The sequence below is a fragment of the Amblyomma americanum genome, chromosome 1 (assembly GCF_052857255.1).
Source record: "Amblyomma americanum isolate KBUSLIRL-KWMA chromosome 1, ASM5285725v1, whole genome shotgun sequence".
In the NCBI taxonomy this organism is placed as follows: Eukaryota; Metazoa; Arthropoda; class Arachnida; order Ixodida; family Ixodidae; genus Amblyomma; species Amblyomma americanum.
The window spans coordinates 546,486,559-546,502,388 of NC_135497.1; the positions used below are offsets into that span (position 1 = coordinate 546,486,559).

General features: G+C 47.6%; 1 protein-coding gene across 4 annotated transcripts in view; it reads left to right on the forward strand.

The window, feature by feature from the left end:
* LOC144116313 (LIM homeobox transcription factor 1-beta-like) overlaps window positions 1-15,600 on the forward strand; it is a 334,199-nt gene extending 318,599 nt beyond the window's left edge. For 3 of the 4 annotated variants that reach the window (XM_077651054.1, XM_077651055.1, XM_077651052.1), the window contains 2 exons: window positions 2,169-2,261; window positions 9,533-15,600. In XM_077651054.1, the coding sequence (XP_077507180.1) occupies window positions 2,169-2,261; window positions 9,533-9,783 (344 nt within the window). In that variant the 3' untranslated portion in view covers window positions 9,784-15,600. The remainder of the gene's footprint in view (window positions 1-2,168; window positions 2,262-9,532) is intronic. The other variant, XM_077651053.1, reaches the window with a different exon arrangement.
* Window positions 15,601-15,830: the final 230 nt, after the last annotated feature.

Sequence of the window (15,830 nt, forward strand, 5' to 3'; positions counted from 1 at the left end):
AAGAAAAAGCGCACAGGGCCTCGACCTTGTGTTTGGCAAATGCCGCCGCTTTCAGACATTGATTTCTTTCCCATTGTATTCATCCCTACGCTTTTTTTAACAGGATTGTTGATATAGGAGGTTGTGGCCAAGTACTACACCAGGGCGGACAAATCTAGTTTTGATGAGGGAGTGCGTCGTGGGTGCTGGTCACCGAGATCAGGCACCACACCAGGCCTGGTTATGGAATTCCACTTAGACGCGGATTTTTTTCCTTTCTTTTAGATCATGAATGGCAGTTTACCAATATCCCTCAAGTTAAACGTATAGATAAATGTGTATCTTACCGGTACTAACCTATAGGGCAGGAACGTGGAGGCTAACGAAAAATGTTTAGCTTAAGTTAAGGACAACGCATCGAGCCACGGAAACAAAAATGATTGGTGTAACGTGAGGAGACCGAAAGCGGGCAGAGTGGATGAGGCAATGAACGCGGGTTAATGACTTCCTAGTCTTGGGCTTGAGCAAGGCATGTAATGCGAAGGCAAAATTACCGATAGTCCTTAAGGGTAACGGATTGGATTCCAAGAGAAGGCAAGCGTAGCAGAGGTTCCTCACAGGATTTGTGTTGTGTAAGGGAAGTTCACACCATGAGAAAACCACAGAGGCTGATGGGGAGCTGCATAAAAAAGTCTGACCACTCAGAGCAGCTGTCCTCAGCGCTTGTATCATTCAAGTTTCTACACGGTAAGCACAGCCCGCAGGTGGCGTGTACTCAGTGTCCAGAACTTCAGAATAGCGTACTTGTGTGCGTATGTTTCCGGGCGTGGTGGTTACTAAAAAAAACTGCTGCAGGGCGGCTACGCGTCCTGAGGTGATCTGTGATGCAGGACTATGAAAGTGAATGTCCCTGGCCTCAGAAAACATACGTGAGCACTCATCACATTAGGACGAAATGAACGCAATGTATGAGCATCTCACTACACCTTTAAGTGACATACGCGCCGGTATAAACAAACTGGTTGTTTGGCCACCTTTCTATATGTGGTAGCGAAACATCGAGACGAGATTTCAGTGGCAGCGTGACCACGCTGATGCTCTAAAGAAGGAAGAAGTTTTTTCGTCCTTCTCTGCCTGCTGAAGGGCAGTCGTTTTGCGACGGCTGGTATATGTTCGGTAGACAAGCAAACAAAGTTACCAGGCTCTGTGCAGAGACAGAGCGGGTTAATGACATCCTAGTCGAAATCAAAAGAAAGGCAGAAATGGGCTTGGGATAAAAATGTAATGCGAAGTCAAGATAGCCACTGGTCCTTAAGGGTGACAGAGTGGATTTTAAGAAACGACAAGCGTAGCAGGGGCATGAGAACGTTTGGCGGGCGGATGAAATTAAGAAGTTTGCGGGGATACGGTGGCTACAGCTGGCACAGGACAGGGTTAGTTGGAGAAACATTGGAGAGGTCTTAGTCCTACAGTGGACGTATTTCGGCTAATGACGATGATGACGCTTTTTTTTTCTCCAGCAAACAACAATCGAGACGTGGCTGCCTTTGACGCATGCAGAAATTCCCCTTTAACGTAAATCAAGTGGATAAACCTAGTTCATTCTCTGTGCGAATAACAATGCCAAAACGCACGACTTCTCCCTTTGAAGCATAGGCCACAAGGTAAAGAGGCCTAAGCTGCATGGAAGCTGTCCCGAATTCCTAACAATGTGGTGTATGCTATCAAATGACGTGGTTGCTTTTAGGAAATCGTGGTTGTTGCTTTGCGTTTTTGCAACTTGCAGTTATTGGAAACAGTATTTCTCGTCTTGTCTTAGTACCTTTCTGAAGTATGTACCGTGCAATGTTCCCGCCATTTTACTTGCAGTGAAGTGGCGTCTGACTGTGGCTGTACAGTTTGTGCTTACTAGTAAATTTTAGTCAATTTGAGCACCTATCCAGAATAGGATGAGTAAAGATCGCTTCGGACACACAACACGCATTACCGAGCCCAGGGGGCAACTGAAATATTGCCGTCACAGTTGTATTCCCCCTGTTCACCAATTACGGAAGGGGTTTTATTGCTTTTCTGCGATCTCACGAAGCAGACGAGTAATGTTTTGGTAAGCGCATGCGTTGATTCGACTGTACAACGCCACAGCGGCTAGGGAAGTGCTCTGCTAACGGCACCGGTCCTTCTCTCCGCAGCACCGCCCTTCTCGAGGCTAGGGCTTCTCGAGTCGTCTGCCGTGGGATCTCCGTACCAGCTGCAACCGCTACCTTACGGTACGCATCACGACGGTAAGCGATGCCTGTCCCCACCTGTACGTGTTGCGAGTCGCCTCCTGTGCATTAAACTCCTCAAAAGCAAGCAATTCACTGGAAGTTTTCGCTTGTGATCCTAAGTGCTCGTGTCAGTCGGGTTGTTTCTGGGGCGTCGCGCACGGTTGTTCATGTAGGTGGACATCTCTTTCGAAGGTATTGTATCTTGCACGGCATGTCGAAGCAGCGATGAGTAATACGGATGCGTTGCCTTGAGACGAACAAGTATCCTACACCTTGAGTACTGGAAACATGGCTCAACAAAACTTGTAACCGGGCTATACGGTTTCAAGGGCTCTGTTGTGTGTGACACTTCTTCGTCTGAAGCCGACGCCACTTGTATCCCTAATCGCTTATTCAACATGCGCTTTCTTCAACAACGTTCTGTCGTCGAAAGGGACTCGTGCCGGCGGACTGGGAGTTCTCGCTTGTCCTGTGTACTGTTTCGGCTTCGGTGTTTGTTTTGTAAATGTGCTTTGTTACTTTCTGTAAGTGTCCCCTCCAGTTTTAGTGCGAAAACACTACTTCACGGGGCGAAACCCACAAAATTATCTTGTGGCGTCTTTGACCTTGAGGGGGCAGGAAAAAAATACTACGGCGACTGGGTTTCGAATCCACGAACAGATCAGCTTCGCTGGCCACTGCACGAAAGCACTATACTACCGCCGCAACCCACTGCGCCTGGTGATGAACTTCAACACACTCTTCCAAGGAAGGAAGGAAGGAAGGCCTCAGACGTTGCTGGCACATACCCACTACGGGGGAGTGGCCAAGACACAGGCGGTTAATTGCTGGAAACAGGAAAGTTTTGAAGGGAAAAGGAGTGGTAATAGGATGTAGCCTGATAGATTGGAAGACGGAAGGATAAGGGTCCTGTTAACTTGGAGATCGAAGACGGGACAATGGCTTAATGTGCATAATAGTATACAATGCCTGTAATGTCTCAATGTCGTACTGACTGAGAGCGGGAAAAAGAAATTAGAATGGGAGTCGCTGCGTTTTTTGAAGAAAATTTTGCACAGCAGAGCGCAAACTCCTGTAGCTTCGTCCAAGCAAAGAAGCGTCAATGGAAAGAACAACCGCGGAGGACACAGGCAAGCCCAGTTGATGAAATGGAATTTGCTAAAGACGCTTCCTCAAATGAGAGAAGTGGCGGCAGAACAGCAGGAAGTGATCTATTGTCTCAGGTTCGGCACAAAAAGGGCACAATGGGGAAGCCGCCAGGCCAGATCTGTGAAAGTAGAAATTTAGAAGGGGAACCCGGCAGCGCAAACGCGTGAAAGAGACCTCTAGTCTGCGTGAGCGCCAGTCTTTGCTACTCCAAGGATGCAGAAGATGCTGATATTCGGGAGATGTTGTAAGAGCCGAGGCAGCAAATTCCAGAAATATTGTGTAGCTGCGAAACCTCACCGCAGCTGTATATGCACACGTTGGCAGGACAGCAACAATTGGGCCGCAGAGAGAGGCTCTTGCTAAGGAATCTGCAACCTCATTTAAGTGAAAGCCCATGTGACCTGGTGCCCAAAGCAACCTTACCGAATTTAGATGGAGCGCAATCAGGAAATTAAAGAGGAGTAATGCCGGAGACTCAGTGGATGATGATAAGAGCAAATGGACAGAGAGTCTGTCATAACCACGACCTGGGAAACGGTAGTTTCTAATTTCCGTAAGGCTAAGATTACTGCTAATAATTCAGCCATAAAAATTGGAGTGAAGTCAAGAAGACGGAGAGAAAAAGACTAATCCAGTGAAGGCGAAAAAATTCTCACACCTGCCTTCTCGCGATCCTGCGAGGCATCGGTAGCAATAAGAACATGAGAGGAAAAGGACCTTAGGTGATCCTGCAACAGACCCTGAAGAAGCGAGAAGGGCTGCAGCTTTGCAATCGATGGGAAAATGTCATCGAATGCAATCTGGACAGATGATTTGTTATACAATTGGCGGACATATGTAAAATGATTATTTATGAGATCAAGGAGGGACTGCACGTAACATATCTGCGGGGTATGAAAACGAGACCAGGCGGCACTAAAAAAGGCGGAAGGTTGACTAAGAAATATTATACTGGAAGCGTGAAGAGGTGAGTCGCACAATTTTAAAAATGTTCGAACTGTTTAAAGGCGAAACCTAGCTGATAACGATGGCATTCGCGCCTCAAGGTGCAGGACAGCATTGGCGACATATTTTGGAAGCCCGAGACAAAGGCGCAACGCCTCACGCTACAACAGCACAAGAGGACGAAGTTTATAGGCAGGAGCTCCTGAGAATAAAACACATCCGAACTCCAAAATTGGGCGGACGTACATTTTATAAATCATCAGAAGTGTATGCCTTCTCATGCCTGACCTAGCACTACAAAGCCTGCGCAGGATGCCAATGGCCCGAACTCCTTTTGTAGAAACTTGCTCAATGTGTGGCCGCCAGGAAAAAGTAGAGTCGTATATTACTCCAAGATACTTCACCGTCTGAACTTGAGGTATTATGTTATTTCTCTAAACCAGGCAGACATTTACAGGAACAGAAACTGGAAATACTAAAAATGCGCATTTCTTCACATTAAGGGACAGATGAATTCTTCCTGACCACTTGTCAAGAACATTGAGGCAACTTTGCAGGGTTCGATAAAGAGTGTGAATGTCACCTGCTGATGCAAAAAATGCAATATCGTCGGCGTACACATAAGTTTTCACATTTTGAATGCATGGAATTGAGCTTAGAAAAATGTTAAAAAGAACACGTGAGAGAACTGATCCTTACGGTACACCTCTTGTCTGTGGAAATCTCTTTGAGGAAACACCATTTTGGCAGCAGTAAAATTCTCTATTTTCAAAAAAAAAAAACAAATCCAGGCTGCAAAATAGCTTGGGAAGTTCAGTTCCTGTATTCTTAGTAATAGAGTCTAGTGCTCAACGCTGTCGTATGCTTTACTGACATCCAAGGTGACAAGCGCTGCGAACCATTTTCTATTGCGAGATAATTTAATACGACTCTCTAGGTCAGTATGAGCACGCCAAATTGAACAATCCGGCCTTAAACCAATTTGACATGGATGCAATAGAGAATTTTCTGAAATGAATGACATGACACGGCTGAGAAGGACCCTTTCCACCAATTTCACTAGGTTCGATGTTAACGAAATAGGGCGTATATTGTCTAAAATTAAGCCCTCCCCTTGCTTTTTAAGCAATGGAACTCTTTCAGCAAGACGCCACTCATGCGGTATCCAATGACCTTTAATAGAATGGTTAATTAGAGCCAACAGGTCTGCAGGAGATTCATTGAACAAAATTTTGATCATAGATGAAGTGAACTTATCGGGGCCAGGAGCCGCTGGGGATAAGCGGAGAACAATTTGCGACAGCTCAGGCATGAGACCTCAGTGAAAACACTTGAGGTGCATGTGAATATAGTAGGGGTAGGTAAAGCAGATGTAAAGCGGAGCTCTAGGCCACACGCAATATCCTCTAAGGCTTTTGCGATGTCAGCAGGGGACTGAACGAGGGATTCAATGTTGGCAGCCGAGGGAATCACCTTGTTGCGCCTCATGAAATTAAACAAAGCTCGTTTATTTCCTGATTGTGAAAGAAAATCATAATGATTTGTATTATACTCCTCCTTTGAACGGGCGACAGTGCGCTTAAATGTTGTTGCAACATACTTATAATCCAACCATACTTATAGCCCAATTTTAACATACTTATAACCCAATTATAACATACTTATAACCCAATTTTTTGGGCATTGATTGATGAGAAGTTTCTTCCAAGCTGCTTTCCGTCGTCTATATGCACGCGTGCACTCAGCATTCCACCAATTGTTCGCGATTGCACCCTTGGTTCTCCTAACCAAAAATTCAGACTTTTGCCTTGCATGGTCCAGTACTCAACATAGATGTGCAGCCTTGCTTTCGGCACTTGTCTGAGCGCAAGTGTCTGAAGTGATTGGGAGGGCTGATTTTAGTGTGTCTATAAAGCAACTGTAATTTATTAAAGTGCGCTGATGTCGCTCAGGAAGAGTTAATTTACAAGCAAACTTGATACTAATCGGTAGATGATCACTGTTTGTTGCACAGTCAACAGGCGCCCAAGACATAACAGAGACTCCTTGGGAGTAAAAAGTTAAATCCAAGGCAGAGCAGCATTGACTCCAAACAATCGTAGGCAATCCGGAATTGTTGCAGATAAAGTTGTTGTCAGAAGCCCAATCAAATAGTCTAGAACCAAAGCTGTCTGTTTTAAACCCCCACGTCACATGGTGCGAATTGAAGTCTCCAAGTAATAGAACCTGAGATTGGCTACTAGACATGAGTGAGTCAAGGGGCCGAGTGTCACGCACACCAGACGGGAAATATGCATTAGCTACCGTAAAAGGCTGTTGACCTGGGACACTGAGGTGAACCTCTAGGATTTCACATTCATTTTCCGCATATTGGGAAGAAATGCATGCCCTGTAGCAAAACTTTGTAGAGATGAGCACTAACAATCCTCCCCCTCGTGATGACCGGTCAAGCCGGAACGGACGGTAATCCTTGAGATGATAATTGAAATTTGAAGTTAGCCATGTTTCCTGTAAAGCAACTAAATCTGATAGAAGCTGATTGCATAGGCAATTTAAATCTATCTATTAAAGCTGAGAATATAGATCGACAATTCCACTGGAGTACACTTAAGAATCCTATCTTGGCGGGAGTGCCGCAGCCGCGACTGCCTTTTCTAGAATCCTGGTCTTAGCATTTTGACTTGCGTTACTTTTCTTTGTCTTTGACTGGGGGCAAGATGGACCTGCAATATTCAGAGGAGACCTACTTCGTTTCTGGGCGCCTAGATCAGACTCCATATCCATACAGTCCATAAAGGATGCGTCCATAACGCTGTTCGAAGGAGAAGCCTGAGAGGTCTTTTGCTGCTCACTATATTTTTGGCCCTGTGGAGCGGAATCGATTACTACAGAAGGAGGGGTAGCTTTCGAAGCCAAAGAAGACAAGAGCGGAGCGGTGGACGCCTGCAGAAGAATGGACATCTGAGCAGCTATGACCTGTGAAATGCACGTGGACACGGTTTCCATAATGCGATCCATTGCATTTGCCACAGCTTTCTCAACTGCCGCTGTAATAGCCTGGGACCAACTAGAATCCTTTATGGTTGGGCATTTGGCGGCCACACTAGAGTAGCCTGAGGCTCTCTCCTTGACTGCGGCGAAAGCCTCTCTCCGCGTGCATCTGCGCTTGTCTATAACCTCGAGCACCTGGACTTCTTGTGCTCGTGCAGGACAGTAAGGCGAATCAGCAGGGTGGGCACCGCTACACAAACAACATTTCTCTTGATGTTCAGGACATTCCTCTCTGCAATGACATTCCCCACAGGCACAGTAGCGTAAGGCCGATTTGCAGGCTTTGCCTCTGTGGCCAAATAGCCAGCAGTTTTGACACTTAAGGGGCCGAGAGTTAAAGGCATCTACTCGAAAAACCAATGGCCACACCTTAATCTCTGACGGGCAAAATATTCCTGCAAATGTGGCAATGACGAAATCCGTAGGAATTTTTACTCAGTCAACCATCCTGCTGCATCGATGGACCGCAATCACTCCTGCAGGCGAGAGGTTCTCAAGCGTTTCCATAGGGCTCAATCGAGAGTCGTTCCCTCGGACCAAGCCCTTGGAACATGCTAGATGAGGCGGAATGAATGCGTTCACCGGGTGGTTGGCGAAGGTCGTGCACTTTATCAGGTCTTCAATGCAGTCTTTATCCGGCGACCTGCACAAAATACCACCCCTGCCGAACTGCCGGACATCGGTAATGTGCATAAAGTGCTTCGATGAGGACTGAAGAGCCGTCTGCACTGCCTCCGGGTTGTTAAGTCGGATAGCGCCTCCATCGGAAGGCACTAAAGCGACCGGAATGCTCGAAACACCACTGCGGAAAAAGAGATCAATTGGGAGCTGGCCTTGAGGAAGAGATGCCGACCAAGGTGAAAACTCCTGGCCTGGAGAAGAAGTAGACATTAAGCTCTCGTCCCGCGCCCAATAACACCAGAACAGGAGCAAGTAGGCACAGACAAAAAGAAGGAGAAATTTAGGAAGCTAGCGCAACACCGCCAGGTACGTAGCCGCTGCCCCGCAGCCTGGGTTGCTGGGCCACGTGCATTGCACATCGTCGTTTTCATCAACTTCGATCTGCTGCGAGAACAGATCAGATCAGATCAACGTTACCTCGATCAGAGCTTAACCGGAGTGGAATATCGTCGCCAGCTGTGCCGACGAGCCAGAAAGGCAAAATCATGAGCCAACCAGGCTAAACACATGCTTTCCCACGTCTACTCGGTTTAACTACGTTGAAACCCTGCCACTTTCTTTTTCCTTGAACTGCGCGGTGGGTGGTGCCTAGACAGAACACCATTTTTCGTTCTTCAAAGGGCCGACATTGTTGTGCATGTGTTCACCCCATGGATTAGCTGAGTGCCATTTACGTTGCCTGCTTGTGCACACCGATTCGTGGGTAAGCCTACTTGTTCAGTAGCGGTTAAAAATATAGCGCTTTTTTGAACGCAAAGGTATTTGCTGTCAAAACGATAAACAAAACTTGTCAGGCAGCTAGTGGCCTCCAGCCAAAACCCCCACGTGCCAGTTAAACTACGAGCAGTGCTAGCTCAAACTGCCCTCGTTCCTGCTGTCACGTAGTAATAACTGGGGGAATTTGAAGGCCTCCCTTTCCTGGGTACGGGGTTCATGAGCCATGGTCTCGCGCGACGAGTGACACACACACAGTCACCATAAAAAACACCTCTTTATCCCTGACCAACAAAAGCTTTCGTAGGGCACATAAAAACAAGCGGCGCCTAAGAGCATGCGGTCTAGGCTCTCAATAGCGCAACGATAAGGTTACAGCAGAACGGCCGTTCGAATCATAACATGCCTGAATAAAAACACCTTGAGGTACGAACGGCACGAAGCGCCACAGATAGCGGCTCGAAGCAGGCACTCGCGTAGCAACCACTCACGCCGAAGAGCTATTCCATCTTCTGTCGTCATCATGGTAAGGTGCCGCCTCGTCGTAGAGACGGCTCGTTTGGGGCGCTAAGAGCGTGACTGCTCCCAGCGCTCCCGTCACTTGCGAGCACACGCGGACGCGCCGCCAGCTTTTCCCGTAATGGGACTAGTGAAAGAGTAGTAAAAGGAAAGCACATCTCTAGCTCTTGTTTCATGTCGTTTTTCCTGGCGATTTTGCTGAAGCTGCTCCTGCCTTTTTTTCCAAGGTTCCTACTACGGGCCAACGCACGTCGATCCGACGTACCTCAAGTCGGAGATTTCGATGGAGAGCGAGACGTCCCTGAGCGGCCTCGAGGACGTGCTCATCGGAGCCGGGAGTGGCGGGCCGCCTCCCGCGACGCTGCCGGACGCCATGTTCCCCTCGCCGGCCGTCAACCCAATCGACAAGCTGTACTCGATGCAGACGTCCTACTTCAGCAACAACGAGTGCGAGTGCCTGGGCGGCGGCTCCAACTGACGGTGCCAGGGCGCCGCCGCGCCGCGCCGCCACCGCAGGCATCGCCACTCCGCGGCAGTCCGGCACCCCCCGCTGTAGAGCGCACGCACACGGCGGGCATGGCCACTGCGGGCGCGGCCACTGTACAGTGCACCTTTTCAAACCGGCTTCGCTGCGCTATGTCCACCCACGGAACAGTGGCCATTGGTCAGGCAAGCACGATACACGCAAAGGAATTACAACTACACATGGTCTCAGCTAAGGTCGGCAAAGTCATTTTAATGCTTGAGGTTGCATCCTGGGTCGATTTCAGTTGCTGAACTTTGGTGCAGTTCATCCATTTTTCCCCAACTCATGTAGTGCTTTCTTCATCCAAGCCCACTGTCCTGTGCGGTTTTCTTTTGGGAATACAGGAAGCTGGAAATGGAGTGACGTGTCCTTAACCGCGAACGGTCGCGTAATACTCTCGAACGTGCAAGTCATGATGAAAACTCCTCGTGTATCGGTTACTTGTCAAAATATGTGCTCCAACAGGCCTTTTTTCCCCGCCCGAGGAGTGCCTCTGTGTTTAGTAGGTACATAGCAAGACCACTGCTGTATAATTCGCCTTCGTGTAAAGCCTTGAGGAAATGTGCGTACTAGGCGGCGCATTATTGCATTCTTATGACTACGCTCGGCGAATGCATGTTGAAAAGGTGCATTATGAACGCGGCGGAAATGAAGCGAGAGGTCTGACCAGGGGAAGTGGCGCTGCTGTGATGCAAACGACTGTGCGAAACGCTGTTGTTCACCCGTTAGATCCTACTAGCGGTAGTCGGCACGTTGCTGCCTGCAGCTGCTGTCGCGCATCGCACTTAGTTCAAATATACTGTGGATAAAAACGGTAAAACTAGGTCGGTATTCACAAAGGTTTTTGCACGTCTTCATCCGCAAGAAGGGCTTATGATTGGTCGCTGCCTTAGCCACAGTTTGGTAGTTGTTTCTGTTGGGTCGTCCCACTACCCGCATTATTACCGATGCCACATGGACAACACCATGGCAGTGGACGCTCAGCGCCTCGAGTTATCCACGGCATCGCTCATCGACTCACATCTGGCCAGCAGATGGACTGCGGTCATTAAGTGGCTGATCCAGTCTGCGGAAACACACAGCTAACTTCTTGAATTTTTGCTCCTTTCCACTACACGCATAAAAACCAATTCTCATTTGCGCGAAGCCCTAACGTCTGGCTTTTTTCTTTATGAGGCATTAGGTTGATTTTAAAAATAAAAGGAAATCCAATACAGCAATTTTGCTCCCTTTAAACAAAAGCTAATCATGACCTTTGATTATGCTGGTATGCTGGTTCTATTCAAAGTCTAAAATCATCTAAAATGAAATTCAAGTAATAAGCGAAAATGACTTATTTTTTCCTTTGTTTACGAAGTGAAACGGTGCACAGAGTTGCCGAAATTCTTGAGAGGAGGGCAATTCCTCGCTTCTAGCCTCCATCAGTTTGCTCATCTCAGTGATTCGAATCAAAATGAAATGATTACTTGTAGAGGAAATACCAAACGAATTCATTTCCTAAATCCCATTGTATTTGCAGCTTCGGCTATAGTTTGTTGCACCTGTCTGGTCTCTATCTATACATTTGATTTTCTTCCACTAAACATCTATGTCTGTCACTCAGATATGGATTACACTGACTGCAGAAACACCGTGACGGCCACTTCAATACTCCTTGTGACATCTTTGGCATCGCCCACTCCGTACTTTTGCTGTTTTTCATGGCGGGTAGAAGGCAGCAAGACTGTGTTCTTGACAGCGCTAGAAAAATGTGAACAAAGGCCGAGAACCCACGTTTCGACAAGTGGACGCCCAGACGAAGCCTTGTCGAAACGTTGGTAGCACACTGAGGCTACCCCCTCACCCCTTGCTCACTTTGTTTCGTTTTTCTTTAAGTGCAGGTCAGGACTTGCACTTAATCCAAGTCCAAGAATCGACATACTGTGCTCCGTCTCACGATCTGCTGTCATGGAGGATTGCGAGCGTTTACAAGCGTCCCGGTATCACGCGCTTCCTGGTCAGCCACAGAGATCTTTCACCTTGCGCTTGCAGCATCCACTCAACCCACAACGGGCTATACAGACCGATGTCACAACAGCGCTCGCCAGCATATGCAAGAACTGACTGTTGGTTCTTTGTCCCACAGTCTTAAACTTGACAACAGAAGTGAGCACAAAATATCCTTCCCTATCCATCCTTGTACGGTAACAAAGCGGGATGGGGCAGGCTGAACGTTTTCCCTCTGAGAACGCGTTTTGGGTCCAACACTAGTCAGTGGACATGTGATACAAATCGAGCGCGCAAACCTAAAAACCTAAACGCTGATCATGGAACGCAAGTTCGCGTCTGACGACTAACGGCCGTAGTACTAAATTTCACACCCTGTCAGCCTCGCCTTTAGTTTACCACGAACATCAACGTCTTTATGGCGCCATTTCTGGAGATGTTTGAGCAGGTGGCCTCACGTCTCGTATCCTCTCTTGCTTGGCACCGCGGCTAGTATTCCGACGTCCAAGATTTGCAAGAAACTGCTTCAGGAACGAGTAGTTCTCTCCGTCTAGTCAGCTGTTGCCTCCTGAGCGCCATTTATTTCGTGCTCTTCGCTTCATTTCCGCCGCCGCCGGTCGCTGTCGTCGGGCTCGTGTGTACGCGCGCAAGGAAGAGTGTGTGTGTGTGTGTGTGTGTGTGTGTGTGTGTGTGTGTGTGCGCGCGCGCGCGTGTGTGTGTGTGTGTGTGTGTGTGTGTGTGTGTGTGTGTGTGTGTGTGTGTGTGTGTGTGTGTGTGTGTGTGTGTGTGTGTGTGTGTGTGTGTGTGTGTGTGTGTGTGTGTGTGTGTGTGTGTGTGTGTGTGTGTGTGTGTGCGTGCGCGCGCGCGCGCGCGCGCGTGCGCGAGTGCCTATTTACTGCATACGTGTGAGTCAGGACAGAACCTTCTTGGTTTTCACAAAATATACGGGCACCTGTGCAGCGCAGGCAGCCGGCTTAGTGGTACCTCTTACAGAAGACCTAGCTGCGCGGTTTCAATGTCACTGCGCCATTGCATTGACCGAGAGGCACGCGAATATGTTGAAGGGCTCCCACATCTGTCTTCGCGTCCTCCGCACCTCGGGAACTACTGTCTGTTTTAAGCCGCCTCAGTGCATTTTCGTTGAGCTTTCTCTCCGCCTGGGAATGCCAGCTACTAATCCCGGCATGACAACTGAAATTTCCCAGTGTCGCTGCGTCTGCGCCAGGGCACAAAAATGGTTGCACTGGAGCACACGTCTGAAGAGCGCACCTGCTAGCGGCTGCCTGAGTAATATTTAAATCGCATCTCTGAATTCGGCACTTAAGTTGTCCGTGCGGACACTTACAAAGCTGAGGTGCCATTTAGAACAAATAAATTAATCCTGATCTGCGACTGGGGCCACAGCCTATATCCGAGGTGAAAAGAAGACAAAAAGAAGCTCCAAATGTCATCGCACTCGGAATTGCAGTACCAACCTGCTCGTTTCATATAAGATCCAAATTATGGTGATTGGACAGCATATTAACCCGAATGTGCCGCACCGAAGCCATGAGCGGAATGACGCGCCGAGGTCACAACTTGCTGCCACACCGAACGCAGCTGTTCGAGTTTCAGGTCCTCACGTGAGACCATGTTCAAGGGTGCGCTATCATCGCCATGCGTTGAACAAATTCTGCGGCGAGGAACAAAATGGGTAATTTTGTGACAGCCCTTTCTCGCATTGTGACTTGCCTTCTAAAGCCTCAAAATTGAAAACATAACTCGTAGCGCCCAGCTGCTCTACTCTCTCATACGGCCATATGGCCGCTTTGTTGACCTGCCAGCATAGAACCCTTCGGGAAAGTGTGTTCGCAATGACGACGCGCTGCTGAGCATGGCTTTGAAAGCATTTGAATGGCCGGTTTTAAATCGTCGACAGTTGAGGTTCTTATTATAATTGGGATGGCAAATGCAAGTGCGAAATTTGTTTTCTGAGAATATCTCATCCACAAATTCAGGATTGCAAGGCTTCCAGATGCTTCGTACGCACACCGGAAGGTTGATACATCTGAGGAAAAATCACGCGGTGACCTAATAAATGTGTATGGCCCCAAGAACACAGCCTGCTTCGGGCGGGCCCTAGATGAGCACTCTAGGCACTTCAGTTGTGCAAACGCTTATTCGCCGCCTTTTGCGCGAGTTGCTGACGTAAACATCGTCTTTAACCCTACCCTGACGTCCGTTTTTTTTTTTCTCCGCGCGCAGAACAATGGGCTGGTTGGGCAGTATGTGCTTTCTGCCCGTTGCCAGTGAACCCAAATTTATCTCAAGCTCTTGTAGCGCTCAGTACAAAATCGTTTTTTTTTTGTTTTTCTTGCTTACAAGAAATCCGCACTTCTGACAATAATTTGTTTCGCAGTAGTAATTTACTGCGCCTCTTTAGTGTTCCTTGAACCTTTCAAATACATGGCATCTTAAACGGAGGACTTTTTCTCAGTGCTTTGCTGAACAACAAGGTGGCCTTACTGGCTTCTTTTGTTGTTTATTCTCCTAAGCTCATTTGTGGAGTACTGGTTGATTCACGTGACCACTGCATGTAAAATATATCATGACTAAAGGAAATGTCGCGTTAAACGCGCAAAGGTTTCCACGGTTGCATGACCCTGGGTGGGCAAGTGCTTAATACGCCTCGTCTCCTGGACACTGCGTCACTGTGGTGTCACGAGTGCAAAATAAGGTCTTCATTGACATGTTCCGCTCACGCAGGAACAAGATCATTACTTTTTGTGCCTTTTGTATATTTTTGTGAGTTGCGTTGAGGGACAGATTTAGACGCAGTGGGAAATATGTTGCGAGTTACTCTCGCCTTTAATCTCAGGGCATTTTATCCACCCACAATCAGAATATTAAATGTAATCTCATCTGGAGGTAAGAATAATTATGTATGTCTGCTTGTCTAAGGAACATATTTGCTTGAATATGTGTTTTTGTGATATCAAAGAACAAAACACGCGAACGATATACAGTATTACGATTACAATACCTATCATGACCATATAGCATATTCAACTTTCGGATGCCAAGATTTCACCTTTCAAGTGCACATATTGTGATGTCGGGTTCACTGAGCTGATATCAAATGATATACGTCGCACATGAGAGCACGAAAACCTCGGCATTGTCATCGTCACCTGTTTTTTTATGAGGACAAACAATCGTTCGCTGCTTTTGTCCTTGTGATGTGTACAATCGTGGTGGGAAATTACCCGCCTCTTGTTTTCTGTGGCCCATTAAAATTATCCTTCATATCACGCGTCTTTCGCGAAAGAAAGGTAATAAATATATATATATCAACCATGTATACACGCAAGAAACTAATAAAATACGTAAACCTTGCCTACATCCTACTTCGAGGTTGCAACGAAAGGAATAAGTAGAATTAGGTTCGGTGGGGGTAAAAAAATGCATTCGGCATCTTTTCTCGCAGACAATGTTAGCTGATTATTTTTTACTCACGGAGATGTGACCCTTTACGCTCTGTTCTCCCACGGAGCCTTAACCGGTACCGTTTTGGCAGGAACACTGCAACGCGGCCTTGAAGTGTTGTGTGTGCTTAGAGCCCCACACAGAACAAGAAATCATATCGTGAGTGTCGCATGTGTACACGACCACCGGGTTTTCTACTAAAGGCACGGGAAAAGAAACATGGGAAGTGCGATCCTAGTCATAAGTTATTTCAGGAAGCCTCCGCTGGTGTTATTTTTCTTGCTCTTTTTGCCTCGTGTAATAAAAGAGACGCTTGAATCATGGCTCATTTCACTTCGCCGGCAACTGTACCGTCCACTGCCGACGCGAATGGCGTAAAAATGTGCAGCAACCACAGAACAAACTGTTCAGTCGATCACTAATAGAACATACGATATGCGGAACACAAGAGAGCAACTACATGTTCGTGTGTCATTTAGTCGTGACATGCAAAAAAAAGGGTACATTTCTCAAACTCAACCGCGGGCCCGCACTTTGTAACTAAGCGT